Source organism: Rhinatrema bivittatum, chromosome 7 (genome assembly GCF_901001135.1).
Source record: "Rhinatrema bivittatum chromosome 7, aRhiBiv1.1, whole genome shotgun sequence".
Taxonomy (NCBI): Eukaryota; Metazoa; Chordata; class Amphibia; order Gymnophiona; family Rhinatrematidae; genus Rhinatrema; species Rhinatrema bivittatum.
The window spans coordinates 296,276,386-296,301,349 of NC_042621.1; the positions used below are offsets into that span (position 1 = coordinate 296,276,386).

The window sequence follows — 24,964 nt, forward strand, 5'->3', positions numbered from 1 at the left end:
GGTACAAATTAAATCGCAATGACAGAGATCAGCACCCAGGAGGCGGTGTTGTGCTTTATGTCCGGGATGGCATAGAGTCCCGGACAGGGTAGAAATCCCTTGTGTGTTGGGGAAGACTATAGTGATAGGAGCATGCTACCTTCCACCTGGTCAAGATGGTGAGACGGACAATGAAATGCTTAGAGAAATTAGGGAAGCTAACCAAATTGGTAGTGTGGTAATAATGGAAGATTTCAATTACTCCAATATTGACTGGGTAAATGTTTCATCGGGACATGCTAGAGAGATAATGTTCCTGGATGGAATAAATGACAGCTTTATAGAGCAATTGGTTCAGGAACCAACGATAGAGGGAGCCATTTTAGATCTAATTCTCAGTGGAGCACAGGATTTGGCGAGAGAGGTAACGGTGGTGGGGCCGCTTGGCAATAGTGAATATAATATGATCACATTTGAATTAATGACTGGAAGGGGGGCAGTAAGCAAATCCACGGCTCTTGAGCTAAACTTTCAAAAGGGAAACTTTGATAAAATGAGAAAAAAAGTTAGAAAAAAACTGAAAGGAATAGCTACAAAGGTAAAAAGTGTGCAAGAGGCGTGGTCATTGTTAAAAAAAAAATACCATTCTAGAAGCACAGTCCACATGTATTCCACACATTAAGAAAGGTGGAAAGAAGGCAAAACAATCACCGGCATGGTTGAAAGGGGAGGTGAAAGAAGCTATTTTAGCCAAAAGTTCTTCATTCAAAAATTGGAAGAACGATCCAACAGAAGAAAATAGGATAATGCATAAGCGTTGTCAAGTTAAATGTAAGACATTGATAAGACAGGCTAAGAGAGAATTTGGAAAGAAGTTGGCCATAGAGGCAAAAACTCACAGTAAAACCTTTTTTAAATATATCAGAAACAGAAAGCCTGTGAGGGAGTCAATTTTGACCGTTAGATGATCAAGCGGTTAAAGGGGCAATTAGAGAAGATAAGGCCATCGCGGAAAGATTAAATGACTTTTTTGCTTCAGTGTTTACTGAAGAGGATGTTGGGGAGATACCCTTATCAGAGAAGGTTTTCATGGGTAATGATTCAGATGAACTGAACCAAATCACGGTGAACCTAGAAGATGTGGTAGGCCTGATTTACAAACTGAAGAGTAATATAACCCATGGTTCTGAAGGAACTCAAAAATGAAATTTCAGACCTATTAGTAAAAATTTGCAACCTATCATTAAAATCATCCATTGTACCTGAAGACTGGAGGGTGGCTAATGTAATCCCAATATTTAAAAAGGGCTCCAGGGGTGATCCGGGAAACTACAGACTAGTTAGCTTGATTTCAGTGCCAGGAAAAATAGTGGAAAGTGTTCTAAATATCAAAATCACAGAACATATAGAAAGACATGATTTAATGGAACAAAGTCAGCATGGCTTTACCCAAGGCAGGTCTTGCCTCACAAATCTGCATCACTTTTTTGAAGGAGTTAATAAACATGTAGATAAAGGTGAACCGGTAGATGTAGTATATTTGGATTTTCAGAAGGCTCTTTTGACAAGTTACTCATGAGAGGCTTCTAGGAAAAGTAAAATGTCATGGGCTAGGTGGTGATGTCCTTTCGTGGATTACAAACTGGCTAAAAGACAGGAAACAAAGAGTAGGATTAAATGGACAATTTTCTCAGTGGAAGGGAGTGGGCAGTGGAGTGCCTCAGGGATCTGTATTGGGACCCGTACTTTTCAATATATTTATAAATAATCTGGAAAAAAAATACGACTAGTGAGGTAATCAAATTTGCAGATGATACAAAATTGTTCAGAGTAGTTAAATCACAAGCAGATTGTGATAAATTGCAGGAAGACCACCTGAGACTGGAAAACTGGGCAACCAAATGTCAGATGAAATTTAATATGGATAAGTGCAAGGTGATGCACATAGGGAAAAATAACCCATGCTATAGTTTACACGATGTTAGGGTCCATATTAGGAGCTACCACCCAAGAAAGAGATCTAGGCGTCAAAGTGGATAACACATTGAAATCGTCGGTTCAGTGTGCTGCAGCAGTCAAAAAAGCAAACAATGTTGGGAATTATTAGAAAGGGAATGGCGAATTAAACGGAAAATGTCATAATGCCTCTGTATCGCACCATAGTGAGACCGCACCTTGAATACTGTGTACAATTCTGGTCGCATCTCAAAAAAGATATAGTTGCTATGGAGAAGGTACAGAGAAGGGCGACCAAAATGATAAAAGGAATGGAACAGCTTCCCTATGAGGAAAGACTAAAGAGATTAGGACTTTTCAGCTTGGAGAAGAGATGGCTGAGGGGGGGATATGATAGAGGTGTTTAAAATCATGAGAGGTCTAGAACGAGTTAATGTGAATCAGTTATTTCCTCTTTCGGATAATAGAAAGACTAGGGGGCACTCCTTGAAGTTAGCATGTGGCACATTTAAAACTAATTGGAAAAAGTTCTTTTTCACTCAACACAATTAAACTCTGGAATTTGTTGCCAGAGGATGTGGTTAGTGCAGTCAGTGTAGCTGTGTTTAAAAAGAATTGGATAAGTTCTTGGAGGAGAAGTCCATTACCGGCTATTAATTAAGTTGACTTAGAGAATAGCCACTGCTATTATTAGCAACAGTAGCATGGGATAGACTTAGTTTTTGGGTACTTGCCAGGTTCTTATGGCCTGGATTGGCCACTGTTGGAAACAGGATGCTGGGCTTGATGGTCTGTTCTAGTATGGCATGTTCTTACACAAATACTGTCTTGAGAGCAACTCCATGCTTTAGTGGGGCTTTACCTGCCCCCAAGGTCTTCTCTGCGCTCAATATGATCAGCTGGGGGACTCTCAGACAGCAAGGCTAATTCATCCCTGCTTCTCTACAGCAAAAAAGCAAGTTACTGTAAAGGGTGTTTTCCATAGATAGTATGAATTAGCCATGCTGACCTGACCGCCTCCCCGGACAGTCTCTTCTGCTTCCATCTTTGCTTTGAAACAGACTGAGGCAAGTCTAGAACTGCGCGGGAATCTACACACAGGTACACATACATTAAAAACTGTGCTAAGAGAAGCTCCGCCACCTGGAGGAAGTACCAGACAGCATGTCTAATTCATCCTGCTATCTATGGGAACACAGTTTACGGTAAGCAAATTTGCTTTTAAACTTTGTCTCGTATCTCATCAGCTACAGAAAGGCCACATCCTTAACTTCATATTCCATTGCTACTGAGTATTAAGTCAGGGGAGGCCAACTTCGGTCCTCAAGAGCGACAAATAGGCCTGGGTTTCAGGATATTCATAGTGAATATACATGAGAGATTTACATGCACTGTCTCAATAACTAGAGTTGGCCATCCCTGTATTAAGTTGAGGAAACTAAGCACAGAAACAAGGTGTTTCACTTTTGTAGAGTTTTTTTTTTGGTTTTTTTTTTTTTAAATCATTAATTTGACTCTTGTAAGTGACAGTCCTATGTCAAAGGCTCCTGTTAACATTTTGCCTGCTTCCCAAGCTTTAAGCACTGAGCCATAGCTGAAGGCATCGCTTGAGGGAAGGGTAGTGTCAGTGGGACTTCTGGAAGACACATTTGTTTAGAAATTGAATTTAAAGATACAAAGATGTTTGACTCTGTTGTCCTTCGTAGGTGCACATTCTTCATAGTCAACAACTGTTTTATCTCTTAAGTGTTTAGATATATTCAGAAATAAAGTTGACAGCGATTTATACTTGGCCCTCTTCACCATCCTCTTTTGCCCCTACCCACCTCCAATCTCCTGCTGAGGTCTACTGTTTAGCTGTTTACAGTGAGCTCTTGGCATGCATTGGTTTAGCAGATGTAGATGATTTTTCTGAGTGTTGCTGCACCTGGATTCACTTAACCAACTGGGCGAGACAAACTTCTCCAAAATAAAATGTTAAAAAATTAGACAATAAAAGAAGTGTATCATTGCTGTTTTAATTGCTGGCCAGTTTATTTTTAAATTTTGGTTAGTAATGTGACTTTAATCTGGCTACCAGCAATTATTTCAGGATCATCTAGCTAGCTGTAAAATCTTTCTGCCTCGAGGTCACACAGTGAAGGGTTTATTGAAGGGTTTGAAGGTTGTGAATGCTGACATAGTAACATAGTAATGATGGCAGAAAAAGACCAAAATGTTCCATCTAGTCTGCCCAGCAAGCTTCCCAAGATAGTAACTGCCGCTCCGTGCAGGTTACCCCATGTTTCTCTTAAGGGTAGTAAGTGCCACTCTGTGCCAGTTTAGCTTTTTTTAAATTTATTCCCATCCTCTAGCCTTTTAGGGATCCACAGTGTACACATTTCCAGCATGTAAAGGAACTGACACCATTGCACCTACACAGTTATTGTTTGCTTGTGTTTGTGTTTTTGATAGTGTTCACATTTTGATTACAGATTTATATGCATTAAATGAGTTGAACAAGTCTCTGGTTGAGTGTTGCCAAGAAACATGTGCCAATGCCTTTAAGCCAGCAAAGGGTAAACTCTGTTGTGCTTTTTTCTCAGGTAAGTGCTATATCAAACTGTAAGATGTTTAAAAAAAAAAATGGCTAAAATTAGTTCTGCAGTGTATGTATGGTCTGATGCATTCTGTAGAAGAAACTGTCCTGTGCATATTGAGTGCTGTTGCTGCTGCAGGGGTGTCTTTGGAGTCCTGTAGAAGTTTTAATATTCTGCCGGCATCACTTCCTCCTTGATGAGATGCCCTGATGCGGCCACTGCAGGGTAGGCAGTAGACACCAGTAACTGCTTCTGCCACTACTGATCCAGGCCAGTATGTGACAGTGGAGCAGCAGTAGCTTCTCTTGGAGCCACACTGGCAGCAGAGCATCTGCTCTCTGATGCAGCTCCCTCCCTACCGCTTGCTGCCTCTTTAATGCATGGAGGGCCTTCACTGGCAGACCACACTGCTGCTCCTGGCTGGCGCACTGCATGGTGCAGTGGCAGCTCAAGTCTCGTTCTATGTTCCTTTTGCAGCCATTTTTTCCATATACTACATTTTTTCCAAGTACTACACCAGGCCCTGGACAACAGAAAACTGTGGTTCACACCCGAACTGAAGGCTATCAACTCGACCTCAGAAACAAAGAGCATAAATGGCGCAGAAATCCTTCTCCCAAGACTCAAGCAATTTATAAATCCACCATCTTCAGAACAAAGAAAGATTTCTTCGCAAAAAAAAAAAAATCCACCACTTCATATTCGACTCCAAAGCACTTTTCGCCTACATCTCGGCCCTCACCAAACCCTCCCCACCGACTATTCCAGACGACCAAGCACTCACCAAAGCTACTGAAGTAGCCTGCTACTTTGAGAATAAAATTATCAATCTCACTAGACCGCTCTCCGCCTCTAACCCACCACTCTCTCCGTCGATCGCCTCCACACCTCAGCTGGTCGCGAAGTTTAAAATGTTTGAGACTACATCCTCACTAGAAGTTGAAAATATACTCAAGAAACTCAAACCCTCCGCCCACCTATTAGACACCATCCCATCGAACCTCCTCATTTCAATCCCAAATACCATTGCGAAACCCATCGCAAAAATCATTAACTGTTCGCTAACTCAAGGCCTAGTTCCAGACCCTCTAAAGCAGGCCATCCTGAAACCTCTCCTAAAAAACCCAATCTGTCGACAGCAGACCCAGCAAACTTCTGCCCCATAGCCAACCTTCCCATCATTGCCAAGCTTATGGAGAAAATAGTTAATAAACAACTCAGAGAATACCTGGAGGAACACAAGATTCTGGCTCCTTAACAATATGGATTTAGAAAGTCTCTAAACACGGAATCACTTCTAATCTCTCTCACTGACGCCATCATCCTGAATTTGGACAAAAAACAACCTCACCTTCTTATTCTCTTAGATCTTTCCGCAGCCTTTGACACGGTCAACCATACAATCCTTTTAGACAGTCTCGTAGACATCGGTATCACAGGTACGGCACTCACGTGGTTCAAATCATTTCTTTGCAACAGATCCTTCAAAGTGAAGATAAACAACAAAGAATCGCACCCGGTCAACTCCAACCTGGGAGTCCCTCGGGGATCTTCCCTCTCACCAACCCTCTCCAACATTTACCTGCTTCCTCTCTGCCACCTCCTCACCAAGCTAAAGATCAAACACTATCTCTATGCCGATAGAGATAGTGTTTGATAGTGTTCTCTATCCCTATTAAGGATTCGCTACTTAAAGCCTTAAACTTCTGGAATAGTTGCTTCCAGGAAATCAGCACACTCCTCTCTACTCTTAACCTAGTCATCAACAAAGACAAAACAGAAATCCTCATCATCTCCCAGGGGGTCAACCTCTCTCTCCTCAACCTCCCTTCAGCTATCCCCGACAACCTCAAAAACACGACTTATGTTAGAGATTTTGGTGTGCTCCTAGACAGCCAGCTTAACCTTAAAAGATTTGCTAACAATACGACTAAGGAATGCTTTTTCAAATTACAAGTTCTAAAAAAGTTAAACCCCTCTTCTTCACCCACCAGATTTCTGCTTGGTTCTACAATCAATCATCCTCACCAAAATGGACTACTGTAACGCTTTATTACTCTGCCTTCCTTCTGCCACCATCAAGCCCCTCCAGATGTTACAGAATGCGGCTGCCAGGATTTTGAGAAACGCAAAAAAGAATGACCACATCACGCCTATCCTCTACAACCTCCACTGGCTCCCCATCAAATTCAGAATACTTTACAAAGTCCTGACCATCATGCACAAAACCTTAAACAACCTCGCCCCAATTGATCTCACAATCCAGCTACGCCCTCACACCTCAGCCAGACCGATTAGAAGAGCCTATCAAGGCACGCTATATGCCCCCCAAGCCAAAACGTCCCTAAGGAATAGAGCCCTATCTACAGCAGGTCCGACGCAATGGCACTCTCTCCCCACCAGACCTACGACAAGACACTTGCCCAACCTCCTTCAAAAAAAAAACTCAAAACATGGTTATTTAGATTGGCTTATCCAGAACCGCCGGATAAGACAAACCAAACTAAATCACCATAACTTTTTATGTCAGCCAGCAAGTACAGCTCTTATTGCATCCAGCAAGCGGTATATTCAGTTCTTATGTTTTTAAGCAAGGCTCTCATCAACCTTTTCCTGATCAAGTTCACACATCTCTATGTTACTACACCTCACTTAGCAAGTACCATTTATTTAGTTCTTTCTGCATCTGCTTATATTTGGCCCGATCTAGCCCCAACTGCTCAATGCTATCCATTGTCTAATACTATATTATATTTAATGTAATTTAATTTATTGTAACGTTACCTAATGTTCTATATTCCTAATGTTTTATTCAAAGTTTATTCAATGTTTCATGTTCTATGTAACGCTTTCATGCGAGGTTATTGTTTCACTGAAAATCGGTTTGATTTGTATCACATGCAAGATGATCGGTATATAAAAATAAAAAATAAATTTAGTATATCAAAATATAAAGCTTTCAAAAACTATGGTCTCTTATACTCTAATAAATACAGTACGTGAGTAGCGGTTGTCTTTCTTCTCCTGTCTCTGATAAGTATATTGCTACATACATAACTACAGTAGGTGGGGTATGGGCAATGGCATTTTTTAATATATTAAGATCCATAAATCATTGTGTGTGAAATCCAGGTGATGGCAATTGGTACAGAGGTTTGCTGAAAGAGCTTAATCTTGAGGGAGCTGTTAAAGTGCATTTTGTGGATTATGGGAATGTGGAGAAAGTACCTGTGGAAAAACTACACCACATTTCATCCAAGTTCCTGACGTTACCTTTCCAAGCAATCGGATGCAAGCTAGCAGGTCAGTAGACTGTTGCCTATAAATCAATATCTGCAAAATCAGGATATTCCTATTTCTATTAAATGTCAGGTTATGATGGGAAATGCTAAATTTGTGTTTTTAGATCAGAGTAACTTGAAGGCTTTTTGCGGAATAGGTTAATACCTGTTATAAGTTCTCCCCAGTTTGGTTATCAGTAACTAGGGTCCTTATCAACATGAGCACTAGTCACAAGTTGTATCATCAAGCTTCATATACTGTATGTATCTTTTTTTTTTTTTTTCTTGTTCTCCTCCACCTCTCATCCATGCTAAGGTCTAATTGAGTAGACTTTTTCTTAGATTATATGGTTTTTCATTTCTTGTTTTATTTTTTCATTCTATGTAACGTGATGTCAAGTTATTCTTCATAGATGTGGTTTAAATCGCATTAAAATAAGTTTTTACAAACTATTTATATGGGTGAAAAGAAAATATTGCATGTTCACTCTTTAAGGTGAAGTGTAATTTAGTTTGTGTCCTGTAACTTACTGTGTAGATTGCCCATGCCTTTTATTGCCTGTTCTGCTCTCCTGTTTGATGTTACTATGCTGTTGTGTAGCATTTAGGTGCGCTGAAGATTGCTTGATGCTGCTGGTGTTCATTATCTATGTCATCTGCACTGTGCTGTTTAACTGAACTGGAAAGAACCTCGGTGGCAGCAGGTTTACTGTGGATGATGTATGTTTATATGGTTTGGAGTAAGCTTCTCTCACTTCCCGAACACTCTAGCCTGGTCAAAGCCAGGGTTGGGATCTGGGATTGAGCCCTCATTTGCATTTCATGAGGACTTTTTCCACTATTTTATATCCCCTCCCAATGTTACTTCAGTCATTTCAACAACAGATCTTGGCCAGAGGCGTTTACCAAGGCTCTTACCAGACCATAAATCTGACCAATAGGTGTGCAATGAAGGATTCTTTTCCCTCTAGGGCAGAGGCTTTCCAAAGTGTGTGTTGCAACACTTTAGTGTGTTGCCTGCAGTGTGCCGTGCAAGCCCGGTGCACATGAGGGGGCGGAGCAAGTGGTATACCAAGGGGAGGTCAGGGGGACCCAGTGCGGCCGCCGGTGGACCTCATCCCACTGGCGGCTAAGCAGTGAACTACCGCTGTGCTGTGTGCCAGACACACACAGCAGGAAGATCGGCAGGGCCGTGGTGGAGTTCGTCACCATGGCCCAAAGAAAAAGGTCATATCCAAACCTGCAGGTGCTGCTCCTTCTTCCTGCCCGCGTGGCTTCGGAAGAAAACATTGCCGGAGGCACGTGGGCAGGAAGGAGGGAGGAGCATCAGCCACGTGCAGAAGAGGAGCAGCGTTTATAGTTATCCACGAATCTCAAGTCGCAGTGGGCTGAGAAGAGGAGGAGGAGGCCCGGTAGCAGGGCCGATGCCGCGGATCCCACATTACGGACAGCCCGAAAAGATTAGGGCCGCTGCAGAGCCCATCCTGCGGCGACCAGTGAAGATGAGGCCCAGAGGCAAGAGAGAGGCTGAGGGCCTGTAAAGTGTGTGTGTGTATGAGATGAGTTGAGAGATTGTGTGTGTGTGTATGAGATGAGTTGAGAGATTGTGTGTGTGTGTATGAGATGAGTTGAGAGATGGTGTGTGGGAGTGAGGACCTGAATGTTTGCAGAGACAGCATGTGAGAGCCTCTGTGTGTGTGTGTGTGTGTGTGTGAGAGAGGCAGCATGTGACAGCGAGAGCCTGTGCTTGAGCAAGACAGCATGTGGGGAGTGAGAGAGAGCCAGACAGAATGTGCAAGAGAGAGACTGTGTGTATGAATGATTGTATGAGAGAAAAAGCATGTGAGAATGAGAGCCTGACTGTGTGAGGGAAGAAGATAGATGGAGAGAAAAGAAATAGAAAAAAAAGACAATATAAAAGGAATTGGCAAAAAAATAAGAACGTGAAGGGTGGAACAAAAAAGCCTGTGACCAACTGATTAGAAAACTAAGATCAGACAGCAAAGGTAAAAAAAATTAATTACTTTTTACTGATTGGCACATGTAATCTTTGGTAATGTGCAAGAGTAGCAATTTCTCTATGCGGATCTCACAATATACGAGATCAGCATGGAGGAAGTGGAAACCCACGGGGCCTGCAAAGAGGAGGCAGCAGAATGGGCTTCAGTGCCAGTAGAAGCAATCAGCACCTCCCCAATAGCCATGCGGCAGCAGAGGAATGAGAGAGGCTCCAAGGTTGCTGGCAAAAGAGAGGGGGTCTGCCTTTATGTATGAATGGGAGTCTGCCTGGGGGTGTATATGTGTGAATGCGTGGGTGCCTGCCTGAGGGTATGTCTGTGTATGAGAATGACTGGGTGTCTTCGTGGGGTTTGTATGTTTATTTATTTATTTTTAATTTTTATATACCGAGGTTCTTGTATCAAATACAAATCACTCTGGTTTACATAAAACAGTGAGATGCCCAAAAGGGAGGGGCTTTACATATAACTATAGAACAAAGTACAAATTGAACATTGTATAGTTACAAGAAAAAACTTTTGAACTCAATATCATACTATAGTAACAAATAATAATAGGTATCATAGTATGGAAAAATAAAGTAAAACAATACAGCACAGTATATACAATAAAGTATATATTGAAGTATATTGTAATTGCCAGGTTCTTGTGGCCTGGTTTTGGCCTCTGTTAGAAACAGGATGCTGGGCTTGATGGACCCTTGGTCTGACCCAGCATGGCAATTTCTTATGTTCTTGTGTTCCTATATATTAAATACAATAAAGTATGTATAAGCACAGTATATATAATAAAGCATAGTATCTTAATAGGGAACAAGGGGACGGGTTGACGTGATTACTGAATATATATAGTATGCGAGCATCTAGGCAGCGTTGTGTCTGGAAAGGCTTGGCGGAAGAGCCAGGTTTTTAGTATTTTTTTTTAACTCCTGATGATTAGGTTCAAGTCTTAGATCTGGGGGGAGCGCGTTCCATTGGTGGGGGCCTGCTGAAGATAGTGCTTATTTCCTTAGTAATGTTTTTGCAGGTGGGGCATACAGTGTGCCTTTGTAGGCGCTTCTGATGGGTCTGGAAGATGTATGAGGTTGAAGTTATGTGCTTAGCATGATGGGCGCGAGTTTGTGAGTCGCTTTGTGAACGATTGTAAGCACTTTGAAGAGGATCCTGTGTTTTATAGGAAGCCAATGAAGGTTACGGAGGATTTGCGTGATATGGCGGCGGCGTTCTGTACCATCTGTAAGGGTTTGATCGTATTTGTGGGGAGTCCGAGTAGAAGGGAGTTACAGTAATCTAGCTTGGATAGTATGATGGATTGGAATACTAGTCTGAAATCATTGAAGTGTAGGAGGGGTTTTAGCTTTCTGAGTACTTGTAATTTGTAAAAGCAGTCCTTTGTGGTAGTGTTTATAAACTTTTTTAGGTTTAGATTGTTGTCTAGCCAAGCTCCTAGATCCCTGACATCAGGAGAGAAATTGATATTTGAGTTTGTTGATTGAGAGGAGCTTGATGAGATGGTGGGGGGGTCATGGGAGATAATGAGCATTTCCGTTTTGTTGGCATTCAAAACTAAGTTGAGACTGGAGAGTAGGTCTTTAATTGGCTGAAGGCAGTCATTCCAATAGATAATAGTTTTTTGCAGGGGTTCTGTGATTGGCATAAGGATTTGTATGTCATCCGCATAGAGGTAATGGGTAAGCTTAAGGTTTGCGAGTAGGTGGCAGAGAGGGAGGAGGTATATATTGAAGAGGGTGGGTGAAAGTGAAGATCCTTGAGGGACTCCTTGGTCTGTGGGGATGGGATGAGATTCCTTGTTGTTAATCCTGACTTTATAGAACCTATTGTTCAGGAAGGACCGAAACCAGCTGAGGGCTGAGCCTTTGATGCCTATGTTGGCTAGTTGGTCTATAAGTATTGTGTGTTTTACCGTGTCAAAAGCTGCAGACAAATCTAAGAGAACAAGCAGGTAGGATTGTTTTTTCTCCAGGTTTATGAGGATGGAGTCCGTGAGTGATAGGAGAGATTCGGTGTTTAGGGATTTGCGAAAGCCGTACTGAGCCGGAGATAGAATGTTATGATTTTCCAGATATTCTGACAGTTGCTTGTTGACAATTTTTTCCATCAATTTGGCAATGAGAGGTAAGTTTGCGATTGGACAGAAGTTAGCTGGGTCCGATGGGGAGGCGTTTGGTTTTTTAAGTAGAGGTTTGAGGATTGCCAATTTTAACTGGTTAGGTACTAAACCTTGAGATAGAGATGTGTTAATTTCAGAAATTGGTTTAGAGATGGTGTTTGGGATGATGATGAGCAGGTTTGTCGGTAATGGGTCTGATGGGTGGGAGGATGGTTTGAGTTTTTTTAGGGTATTTTCAATCTCAAAAGAAGAGGTGGGTTCAAATGACTCGAGACTTGCGTTTTGTTGAGGCAGGGTTATGAGGTGGAGTATTGGAGGGAGGCTGTTGGATGTGAGAGAATTGGTAAGGTTGGAGATTTTTGTCTTAAAGTAATTGGCAAGTTCGTTGGCTTTGTTGAGTGCTTGGTGGTCTGGGATAGTTGGAGGAGATGGTTTAGTTAGTGAGGGAGACATAGGAGAAAAGTGCCTTTGAATCGAAAATGAAGTTGTGGATTTTTTTTGCGTAGAAATCTTTCTTGGTTCTAAGGTTGGCGTTCCTGTATGTGTTGAGAAGGGATTTGTAGATAGTGTGTGACGAAGAGGTTGGGTTTTTTCTCCAGCTTTGTTCTTTATTTCTTAGTGTTTGCTTAAGGGATTTAAGTTCGGGGGTAAACCAAGGTTTTCTGTTGTCCAATGCGGGTTGTATGGTTTTGGTTGATGTTGGGCAGATTTGATCTGCAATTTTATTGGTGAGATTGATCCATGAGGAGGTTGCTGTGGTTGCGTCTGTGAGGTCTAGTTGGTTTAGTGCTTTGGATATCTTTTCGCTGAGTAGGTCTAGTGAGCATGGTTTCCTGAAGTGGATGGTGGATTTGGTGGGGACCTGAGGTGGTTGATTTTTGATCTTAAGGGTTGTCTCGATGACCCGGTGGTCTGACCAGGGAACTGGAGAGCAGGTGGGATTGGAGTGGATGGTAAAGCTATCGTTAATGAAGATGAGGTCCAATGTGTGGCCTGCCTTGTGGGTGGGGCTGCTGACAATTTGTGTGAAGCCCAAGTGATTAAGTGAGGAGAGAATTCTTATGCAGTTGATGGATTGTGGAGAAGCGTCCACATGTAGGTTAAAGTCTCCTAGGATTATTGCGGGTTTGTCGGCGTTAATGTGTTTGGTTATAAGCTCAATCAAAGGAGAGAGGTCTGATTCTAAGGTTCCTGGTGGGGCGTAGATGAGGGCTAATTGAAGTTGTTCAGATTTAAAAAGCGAGAATTCTAGTTTGGTAGAGTTGTTTGTTTGTTGTAAAGTTATGCCTAGTCCTTTTTTTGTTGCCAGGAGGAGCCCTCCACCTCTTTTTTTTTTTTTTTTTTTTTTTTTTTGGGTCTGGGGACTGAGAAGAGGTCGTAAGATTGCGTAGGAAGCTGGTTTGTTAGCACAATGTCTATTTTTTTAATCAGGTTTCTGTGATTGCACAGATGTCGGGGTTGACTTCTATAAAATAATCATTGAGGATATGCGTTTTTTTTGGAGAGCGACTGAGCGTTGAATAGAGTTAGAGTAAACAGAGAGAGACCTAAGAGTTGAGTGATTGGTGATATCATTATTGGTATTAGCCTTTGTTGTTGTGCAACGTGATGGTATGCAGGTTGTGTGTGCATTCTGCGTTTTGTTCCAGATTGTAGGTATGGTGCAAAGGTGCATCTTTGTGGCAAAGTTGATGGGAAATATGTTGTGAGGGAGTAGAGATACTGCTGTGAATGCTGGAGTGGCTGGACGAGAGCTGGAGTGGCTGGCTGGACTGATTGCTGGAGTGGCTGGAGTTACTGGAAGAATGCTGGAGTGGTTGGACGAGCGCTGGAGTGGCTGGAATGAATGCTTGAGGAGACCTGATGTAGGAGCGCTTAAGTTAGGAGAGGGTGGAATACCAGACGGTGTTAGCGTGGGTGGCTTCTGCTTCTATGATCTGGTACGCACTAAGGGGCGCACAAAGAGGCAGGCCCCTTTGTCGCGCTCCTTCGGCGCGCGACGCCCAGTATCATTTGAGAATAGGTGCCTACCTGTGTGTGGTGTATGTGTGTGTGAGAATGAATTGGTGCCTGCCTGGGGATCTGTGTGTGTGAGAATGAATATGTGCATGCCTGGGGGATGGTGAGGGAGTGGTATGAAAATGAATGATTGGGAGCTTGCCTCGGTGTGTGTGTGTGTGTATGTGAGGGAGCCAGTGAGAGCATGAGTGTATGTGAGAAAATCCAGGGAGTAAGAGTTTGTGTGGAGGGGGAGAGTGTCTTAGAGCCTGTTAGTGTGTCAGTGTCTGAGAGCGAGAGGTTATGGTGGATATAAGAGCATGAATGTGTATGTATGTGTGAGAGAGAATGGACATATGAGTATGTGAGAGAGAGAGAGGATAACCTTCTAATCCTCAACAATATCAGGGTGACTGGAAATCAACAGCTCCCACATATGGACAGCAGGGGCTTTTTAAAATCCTTATTAGTTTTAATTATTGGGTGGTGTTTGATATATGTGCTGTTTTGAAATATTTTATTGGTATTTGGGAAATTGTAAAAAATGTATATGATTTTAATTAATAGAAATTCTATTTATCAGTAGTTTTAAAATATTCATTTATTAGTATGGTTTTACTATTACAACTGATGCTTTGTTTCTTGATTTTATTTGTTTTATGTTCGTTTTTCCATTGTTATTACACAGTCTGGCTTCTTGGGGTTTCCATTTCAGTTTTTGTCTAATTTGTGCTCCTTTATTTTGTATTCTGTATTTGGTGAGGGTCTGTCTCTGCTCTGTGTGTGACCATGATGAGAGATTCTGCTAGCATATAGTGTCTGTATAGGGATCTATAGCAATTGGGTTTGTTTTGTTTCCTCAGTAGGTAGTGTATTGGTATTCTAGGACCAGTGTAATATTTACCCTTGCTTTTTCACAGGTAGGGTTATTGTTGTTTGAGTCCTTGGTGTTATTACTGATATGTTACCATGGGATTGCAGTATAGATTTTGAGTGTCTTTTTTGCGGGGTTTTCTGTTGGATCACAATGTGCCTGGCAGTGGAAGGTGTTTGTCCTGCTGTTACTGTGAGGTGACACCAGAATTTGAAAATATCTTTTAGTATGATGAGCTGTAAGGGAAACATCCAAGCTCCATTGTTTGGGAGAATTTCAGTGGATGCACAGAGTTACAGAACTGGAGGTGCAGTATTTATATTGACATTCTGTCCCTTCCTTATATATTCCAGACTTCACTTTCATAGCCATGTAGAATTAATTGAATGAGGCTATTAAATAATTTTATAGTGTGAAACTGGCCAGCTTTTTAAAATTACGCAGAAGACCCTTTGGACTTTTTTATTAACACCAAATATTCAAAAGCTGTGTAAATCCTACCAAGCTCATACATCTCATTAAAGAGGTAAATTGAATAACACAATAACTTTGTTTTATTATTGTTACTCATAAATTATAACAATAACATTAATCTTGGAATATTATATATTTTTAATATAAATGAAAGATTTTCACAAAATAGGTTGTGTCGTGAAACATTTTATTTATGTATATATTTAAGGAAACATACATAAATTGTCAAAATAACATTTCGTTCATTTAACCTTTAACCTCTGGTTTGCTAGTAGACTGAATTACTGTGTCACGAAATTGTCTAAAAAGTGTGTCACCAACATGAAAAGTTTGGAAAGCTCTGCTCTAGGGGGTATGAATGGTGCCTCTGCAGTATCCCTAGCTGTCCCAGGAAGTGAAAAATCTGACCTAGTATTCAAACCCAGGTCCCTCAATATGACAGTGCATAACATTGCCAGAGTCCCCACACTGACTGTAGAGGCATATGTCTTGATGCTTTCTGAAGATCTTGGAAGATTACAAAGAAACACAGATGTCAGCAGTAGTAGACCCCACATCTGCATTGGGCTGTAGTGAACTTCTTGACCAGTTTTACATTGGTCTCTGCAGTGGTTGAACTGTTTGTCTTTGAGGTCAAGCAGGATGATGGCAGTCCTCACACATGGGTGACTACATTGAATGGAGCCCGTCTATAACTTTGATCTCAAAGATTCTAGAACGTTCAAACATGCCTTACTGAGCAAGTGCAGCTGTAGTTATCACCCTGCCCCTAGGCAGTGTCCCTCAGTCTTTCCACAGAGCTGTGCGGTCACAGGAACTGTGTGTGTCACTGTGTATTCAGCTTTGCTCTCTCCTTAGTTTTTGTAATACATTTTTTTCTAGAGCTGCAGTCGCTGTGCAGCCTGGCAGAGTCTAATACTATCCATTATTAAGTAAATACTGCACCTGCAGTTTAGTATATGTATCCTCTCCTTGCTCTCTGTTTTTGTCCCTTTGTCAGGTTCTGGCAGGACTGACAGAATGCAATCCATGGCTGAGCCTGGGGATTTGCCCGAGTTTTACCCAGGCAGAAGTTCCATGTCACTTCACCAATCGATCAGAATCGATGATGGTTCGGACAGTGAAGAGATCAAGAACCACACTGTTCCTGTGGGAGAGAGAGCTCATCCTCCCCACATTCAAAGGAACTAGTCTCCACAGGCAGGAGCCCTGGAAGACGTAGCCTCCCCTCCTGCTTTCCTGTGACAGCAGTACAGTCTCCTTGTGAGAGAGGGTGAGCAGAAGCCTGGGCAAGCGCATTTCTGTTGCACCTTTGGTGCCATACCTAGTAATCATTGCCTGTGCATGCCAGTGCTGTGTGGTCTGGTGCATCGATGTCAGGACTGCCACTGAAGAATACCATCGAGGTATGTGACCGCCCTTGATACAGTAAGGGCCACATGAGCGCCATCAACAGCTGTGCATGCTTTGAGCACGTTGCTTGGGCCTTCTGTGTGCCGTAAGCATCGTGGTGTGTTGTAGAGTCTCGAAGTACTGGAGGAACGGTATTGACCTTAGCGTCATCGAGCACCTTGGTCCTCAATGCCTCTGTGTAACGGCACTGACCTCTAGTGTCGTGGTCGGGACCAAATCTGGGACCAGGATTGCTATTGAGCACTATGGTCCCCCTCAATTCCATCAGAGCCGCCCTTTATGCCGTGGCGGCTATGGAGACCATCAGATGTTTTGGCCAGTGATGCAATTTGTTGCTGCTCTCGACGATACCAAGCACCATCAACTAGGCACTGGGATTGCCATTGAGTGCCCTGGTTGCCCTCGTGCCCATCGACCATCAGGTCTCCTGAGAGCCCTTGAGTGACACTGAAGCCCTTGGTTGACAGGGGTTTTGGGCCTTGGATGAGATTGGTGCTGTCGAGCGTGGGGCTAACCATTGATCTAGGCACTCTGGAGCACCGAAGCATCCAGGTGCCAGTGGTCTGGTGCCCTCGAGGCTTTTTTGTGGTCTCCAGATGGGACACCAAGGGGCATTGTGCTGTCACATCACTGGCCTATGGCTGTTGGGCACCATGGATGCGAATCTTGGGGGCCCTGTTCCTCTGGGATTCGGGAGGCAACGGAGACCGTATCTAGATTTGTGCACCATCTGTGCTAATGAGAGGGTTGCTGCAAGGCTATCGTCAGCCATGGCTGCTGGCGAAGGACGCTATTGAGCTCGCAGCATCGCCGTTCTTGGACATATAGGTGAGCTGAGCGGAACAGTTGATGGTGCCGGCAGTCATTGGTTATTTTGGGCACAGATGAAGCATGTTGGGGCCGCAGAGCTTCTGCCTGCAAGTGCCCCTGGCATCCTTTGTACTGCCAGTCCATCAATTCTTTCGGGCACCGGGGTGTCTATGTCACTGGGTTGTCTAAGTCCACGGGTGCCTGGGGCACCGAGGATGGCCTATATATACCGTTGAACTGGTCAAGACATGGTCAAGCGCAGTTGAAGCCCTGGATACAGCATCGTTTGGTGCCATTGATGCGATCCATTGTTGGTGAGCATTAGAGCACTATGGGCCCCAAGTTGGACACCATTGGACGTGGTTGGATGCTGCAGGATACTACTGAGTACCATGGGCATCTTCGGTCACCATGGACTTTCTTCCTGCTGTTTCATGAGGGTAACAGTGGTATACCATTCCTGACATTTCAAGGGCTGTGTTCAGCCTTTTGGAGCGTTATCCGGTACTGGGGGTACCATGAGGGTGCTGTCATAGAACATCACCTACCACCATGCCATAATCAGCCCCAGTGGTATTGGGGATGCCGTCGTCAGGCTGTTCCTATTCACTCCATTGGCGTTTAGTGTGACATTGGAGCCCAGCATGCATGGTCTGGTATGGCAAGGGTTATGTACTCCTCTAAACGCCTCGGTCGCTTTCAGGCGGCATTCTCTGTCATGTAGTATTCAGCCATGCCAGGGTTTTGCCATCATCGCGTCAAGCTATCAGCATCCTCGTGTGTTCTGCACAATAAGGTGTTAGGGAGCACTGGTGAGGAAGGTGACATCACACACTCTGTGATTGCTTTTTGGGCAGCGCAGGTGGTACTCTGTCCTTGTTGTGCCGAGGGATTCTAGCCACTAGCATGGCGAGTGGGTTTATTGGTGTGCCACCATCTGTAAGATGGGATACCACTTTGAGTACTGGTCAGTGTGCTTTTATAGCGGAGGGCACTACTCTTTCAGTTGCCTTCTACTGTATGGATGTGTGTGCATTTCCCTCATGGCAAGCACAACAGGTTGTGCGCTACAGCCACAGGACTGACCTAAGACTGTGTTCCTAGTTGAACCCCTATGGGAGTGGATACCAGGAGGGTACTGTTGAGAGTTTTTCCCTTACACAGAAGAGGAATATGTCTTTTGACCCCTTCCATGTTAGAAATCCCCTTTGTGGGGAAGCCCCTGCGGCTCCGTCCTTTGCGGGTTTATCGCCGAGGTAGAGCCCTGATACTTTTGAATCGGTGCATCTCCTTGTAGGCCAAGACCAGGGAAGAGCAGCGGTAGTCATAGACTGGTTTTGCTGGGGTCTGTCCGTTGAGTTCCGTGGTGATCTACCCTGTCTGAGGGTACTCACAAGTGGCAGATTTGGTCACTTCTGAACTTCAGCGATCAGTGACTGTAACCCAATTCTCACCTGGAGAAGTTGGAAGTAGGGGTGTGAATTGTGTGATCGATCGTCTTAACGATCGATTTTGGCTGGGGGGGGGAGGGAAATCTTATCGTCGTGTTTTTTTTTTTGTTAAAAATCATAAATCGGGAGAGGGAGGGAAAACCGGCACACCAAAAAAACCCTAAAACAAATCCCCCACCCTCCCGAACCCCCCCAAAATGTTTTAAATTACCTGGGGTCCAGTGGGGGGAGTCCCGACGCGATCTCAAGCTCTCTGGCCACGGCTGCGTTGAGAAATGGCGCCGGTGGCCTTTGCCCCGCTGGACTTTTGGCAAGTCTTGTGGGGGTCAGGAGGCCCCCCCAAGCTGGCCAAAAGTCCCTGGGGGTCCAGCGGGGGTCCGGGGGCGATCTCCTGCACGCGTGACGTCGAGAGCCAGGAACCAAAATGGCGCCGGCGCTACTTTTGCCCTGTCACATAAGGGCAAAGGGCCACCGGCGCCATTTCTCAACGCAGCCGTGGCCAGAGAGCTGGAGATCGCATTGGGACCCCCCCCCCCCCCACTGGACCCCAGGTAATTTAAAACATTTTGGGGGGGTTCGGGAGGGTGGGGGATTTTTTTTAAAGGTTCGGGGGTGGGTTTAGGGGTTTTTTTGGTGTGCCAGTTTTCCCATGCCCTATTTAACGATACAATACAAATGCCCCTGACAATAAATCGGGGGCATTTGTATTGTATTGTGCACTCTAACGATTTTGGACGATTTTAAAATTATCTGACAATTTTAATCGCTCAAAAAACGATTCACAATCCCTAGTTGGAAGGTTTTTCGGCATCAGGAAGCCCTGTTTCCCATTGTTTACCTGTCCCTTCAGGAAGGGGGAGATACGATTGGGTTTCCAGGGTGACCCTTAAGGGTTCATCCCTGGAAGCCTGGCTGCCCACCTCTACAATTCCCGGAGCAGGGATATCACTGCTTCTGACTGGCAGTCACTCTCTGTTCTTCTTAGGATGACCTAAGACACATCAGGTCTATTTTTGAGGTAGCCATTCCAGATTCAGTCTCCCTGTTGTACTAGGAGTCTCCTCTTCAGGGTAGCTCCCCGGTGAAGATTAGGGGTTTCTCCTGTCTGGGAGTCACCTTCGATATCTGCTGAGCTCAGTGGGCATTTTTCATGAGGACTACTAATGCCAGTCATTTTCACCTGTGGGACCCTGTCTCAGTGAGGAGAGTTCTACTCCATCTATTTTATTTTATTTTATTTTATAGTTTTCTATACCGTTATTCGAATAGACATAACGGTTTACATAAAACTGAGGAGAAATACAATAAACAGGGAGGGGGAAGGGGACAGCGAGGAAATGAAAAACTCTGAGAAAGAGAGGGAGGAAAAAAGGACAGTGCAAAACAAGTGAACAGTTGTCCAAAGGGCTAATAAAAAGCATTATCTACAAGATTACAGTAAGCATCAAACAGGAAGCATCAAACAGTATACAAGAGCTAATTGGCAAGGACGCCTTTCAACCTTTTATCATATTCATGGCTGAGGGAGTTGGGGGACACGGCACTTTGCAACAGAAATGCTTTTCTTTGGTTGCGGTGGCTTGCAAGCTATACTTCTCCATTTATGGATAACCCTGTCTATGGACAGGAGAGTCCTGGTTCATGCAACGGTTGTTCCATTTGCTGGACTGTGTGCTTCCTTGGGGGGAAAGTATGTGTAATCACGGCTGAGGTATTAATACCTAAGCCAGGTTGTTGCACAATCTGTTCCGAGATCACACTGCCCTGCCCCAGTGCTCTTAGGGTTTCCAGACCGGTGAAGAAATCCTGTTCTACAGGGGTTTGCACTTGCAGCACCTCGGCTTCCAGTCTCTTGGTGGAGTGTTTCTGGATTTCTTCCCTGGAGGATTCAGTCTTTCAGCTGTTCCAAGCAGGCTGTGAGGGCTCTATCTCAGGGTGTAACTCCCTACTGGAATCAGCAGGGAGTTATTTGCTTGGGTTTGAAATATACTACCTAGCAACTTGTTCATTCTCTGCAGTCCAGCAGTTTGCCTCTTTGTGTTATTCGCTCCTTCTGACTTCCAGTTGGAATGTCGAGGGGAGGGGAAGAAAAGCTAGGGCATTTGTGGTAGTGTATACATGCAGGGAACAATACACCACTTTTTCCCTAGGTTTTTGCAAAGTCCGGGCCAGTACTACCGTTAGCTTTTCTCATGTCACTGGGTTGTCCAAAGTGCCGTCCTGCTCACCTGTAGACAGGATGGATAGCCCTGCCCTTGACAGGATGCAATGTGGGTGAACTTCAGACCTAACTTATCTCCCTGCTCGGAAGTTTGGGCTAGTGATCCCATTCAGGCAAAGCCTTTGATCCCCTGAAACACTTGATGCTGTCCTGCGTGGTCAGCTGTGTCTGGTTCTTTGTCATGTCAGATCTGTTACAGACCCTGCCATTTTTACTGATTGTTCTTCCAAACGTTGCTTGGGTTTAAGAGCCAAACATGGGGCACACTTCTGCAGGTGCATTCTGTCTTTCAGATGGCAGTGGACCGCAGTTCTTTTCTGGAAAGCTCTCGGGCCCCAGTTGGTTTTTGGGTTGTCCTCTAACTCTGAAGGAAACTATATGGACTTAGTCCAAGAGTTCTTCTCTTGTTTGCATCTCTAGACTTTTCCTATATACAGGAGGGTTCTAGACCTTCTGTCTTCATCAGCATTTACTGATCCCAATCCCTGTTTGTAATGTTTCTGTGAGGCGGAGTATGTTCTTCTTGCTGGCATTCGCATCACTTCCCCTGCCTTAAGCGCTTCTGCTACACATTGGGGTTTTGCCTGTTTTTTCTATGGTTTTCTCTTTGTAGAACCAAATTCTTTTCCCAGCTAGATCCCTTTGTAGGTTGGCTGCCTCACAGGCAAAGGGAGAGAGGTGGGTACTTTCAGCACTGTGGGTTTCCTGCTTTGGTCCTGCTTGGATAACCTGTAGCTTGGAAATCACACATGTATGTAGATTTACCATCCTGCTTGTCCTCTGAGAAAGCAGAATTGCTTACCTGTAACAGGTATTGTCCGAGGATTAGAAGGATGTTAGTCCTCACAAAATCCACCTGCACCCCTGGGAATTGGTTTCTCTGTTGTAATGAGCTATATCATGGACTTGAGGGACTCTGCTTAGGGGGCAGGGTGATAACTATAGCTGCACATGCTCAGAAGGGCATTTTTGAAATTCTAGAATCTTTGAGATCAAAGTTCCAGATGGGGCTCCATCTGATGTCACCCATGTATGAGGACTAACATCCTGCTATCCTCTGAGAACACCTGTTACAGGTAAGCAGCTCTACTCAGTCCCTCAAAGTATTGAAAGGAAAATGCTGAACTTTAAAAGACTTGAGATTGGTGAAAACATGTATATGAAGCATAACCACTATATTGGCATCAGCATTTTTTCATTGAGAAAAGCCATCAGAGTAACTAGAGCTCAAATCAGCTGTTTGCAATTGAGAAAGCTGGCAAATTGCAGTGTCCACAGACAAAAATTGATCCTATCTAAATCAGTTACCAACCAAGTCTGAGAAGGATCATCATAAAAGGAACTAGACCTTGAACACTCTGTTTTTAAATTCTGATCAATCCTCTTAAGTCCAAAGCCAGAGTGTCAATGAGTTACTTCCCAACATGGATGTACATTTCGGTGTTGATGCATTGGGAAATAGCCACACCAGAAACTAAAATGTTCGTAGACTGGCAGCATCCAGTTGAACACCAGGCTCACAGTCATTAACTGAAATGAAGCAAAGTGCAGCATAAAACTGGAAACAGATCCAAAGTCGACCATTAAATGAGATAGAAAATTCCTGCTTCTCTAAGATGGAAGAATCTCTTCATTGACAAGCCAGTTCAAATCAAAAAACTGATGTCCATCTTCTAGACAGTGGGAAAACATTGATGCTTGAAACTTACGAGTTGATACAGTTTCACTGTTTTGTTAATCTAACTGGCCTCTTTTTCTGGCCCACATCTATCATCTTGTACAGGTAAATGGTCACATAAATCATACCCATAGAATAAACAATTTGTGCTACCAAGGAAATGATTCGTAGAACCAGAAGGATGTGTTGAAAATTCTCCTTCAATAGTTTGCATGCAAAAGAAACATGAACCATAGGCTGTGTGTCCACGCTGTATAATTGAAGGGTTTACACAGAGGACTTGTAAAGAACACCACAGCATTTGTTTCCTGCCTCTTGCATATGCTATACCAGCAGGATCAGTGAAATCTTTATGTAAAGACAAAATGTGCCAATGTTTATACATGGTAGAGACCACTACAGAGGATTTATTGGTGTACCATGTGACAGACTAACATATAGGATCTGACACTTGTTTATTGTAATCCATCAGCTATTATTTTATGGCATACAAAGCTCGATGATTGTGGATATTCTTTACAAAGAAATCTGAGCCAGCTTAAAATTATGAATGTCAGAACATACCTGGCATAGTCATAAAAATTGGCTGAATGATAGGCTCATTTTCAACCTTTGTGAATGAAATCTTTTAAAGCAAGGGAAATTTATGCTCCAAAGATTGACAGTATAAAGAAACAGAGAAAATATGCTGCTACTTCATTATAGTGATGTACAAATGTATAAATGGAATCATACTGGAATGGAACAAGTAAACATTAATCAGTTGTTTACTCTTTCGAAAAGTACAAAGACCAGGAGAGGCACATTGAAGTTACTAGGTAATACATCTAAAACTAATAAGAGAAAATATTTTTTTACTCAATGCATAATTAAGCTCTGGAATTTGTTGCCAGAGGATGTGGTGAAAACTGTTAGTGTAGCTGTGTTTAAAAAAGGTTTGGACAAGTTCCTGGAGGAAAAATCCATTAACCATTAAGATAGAGTTGCAGAAATCCATTTCTTATCCCTGGGATAAGCAGCTTGGAATTTATCTACCCTTGGGATCCTGCCAGGTATTTATGACCTGGCTTGGTCACTGTTGGAAACAGGATACTGGGCTTGATGGACCTTTGGTCTGATCCAGTATAGCAAGTCTTATAACTTTGTTACACAGATATTGTCTGATTTTTTTTTTAAATTTTGATTTAAGGTTATAAAACACTTCAAGCATTTGTGCTACTTGTAAAAAGCATAACCCATCCACTACATCAGCTTGCAAGAGCGTATCTCTGAATAAAAGATGTAAATGATTGATTATGTATACTCTTACTGTAAACAAATGTAAAAGACTGGATATAAATAAAAAATAATATTATATGGAAAATACAAAGAGAGGTCTATTCCCCATGGAGCAAGCAAAAGTCTACTAGCTTGATTCAATTAGATGTATTTCAGAAACAAAAGCCATAAAATCTCCAATAAACGTGTTCCCTATGTGTATGAAGCCTCTTCTACAAGATCTATTCTCTTAAGCAAATCAGGCGCACATTCCTATGAAAGAGAATAGGGAGGCTGCAGTTCCATAAATAAGTGATGTGATCTGCCAAGTTTGTACTGCTTGATGCTTACTGTGAGTGTCTTCCCCTTAATTCATCATTCTGTTCTCTCTCTCGCAGTCTGCCTTGTTGTTGGTGCCTGCTGCTACATACTTTTGTCTTCAGTTGCATGAATTGTTAGTCCATTGTGGTGATGGTATATTTTTCTGAGCCTTTCAGACCATGCTGCTAGCAAAGTCCTCTGAACTGGACAGGAAGTTCTCTGCAGCCTGACTTTATCAGCCAACTGTGCTCAAGCAAGGAGGAGAAGTCTTTGGTCTCACCATCATGACCTTAGTGCAGAATGCAAGAATTAATAGAATAGTAATTGGCAGTAGGGCAAAATTGCTATCCCTCTTACCTCCCTTTCCCTACATCAGGCTCCTCATGCACTGTAATATAGAGGAGAAAAGTGTGCTTCTGTGTAAGTAATTCCAATTTAGGTTAAAGAAAATGATTAAATAAAAACATGAAAGTATTTTCATATTAAAAAAAAACAACCCCCAACCAAAATCTGTTTTGAAGGT

The 24,964-nt window shown here is 43.2% G+C and overlaps 1 protein-coding gene across 1 annotated transcript in view; it reads left to right on the forward strand.

Moving 5' to 3' along the window:
- Nucleotides 1–24,964, forward strand: part of TDRD1 (tudor domain containing 1) — a gene marked incomplete at its 5' end in the record, with an annotated part of 488,249 nt that overhangs the window by 362,763 nt on the left and 100,522 nt on the right. The window contains 2 exons of the mRNA XM_029610456.1: nucleotides 4,410–4,520; nucleotides 7,647–7,817. Coding sequence (XP_029466316.1) covers nucleotides 4,410–4,520; nucleotides 7,647–7,817 — 282 coding nt within the window. The remainder of the gene's footprint in view (nucleotides 1–4,409; nucleotides 4,521–7,646; nucleotides 7,818–24,964) is intronic.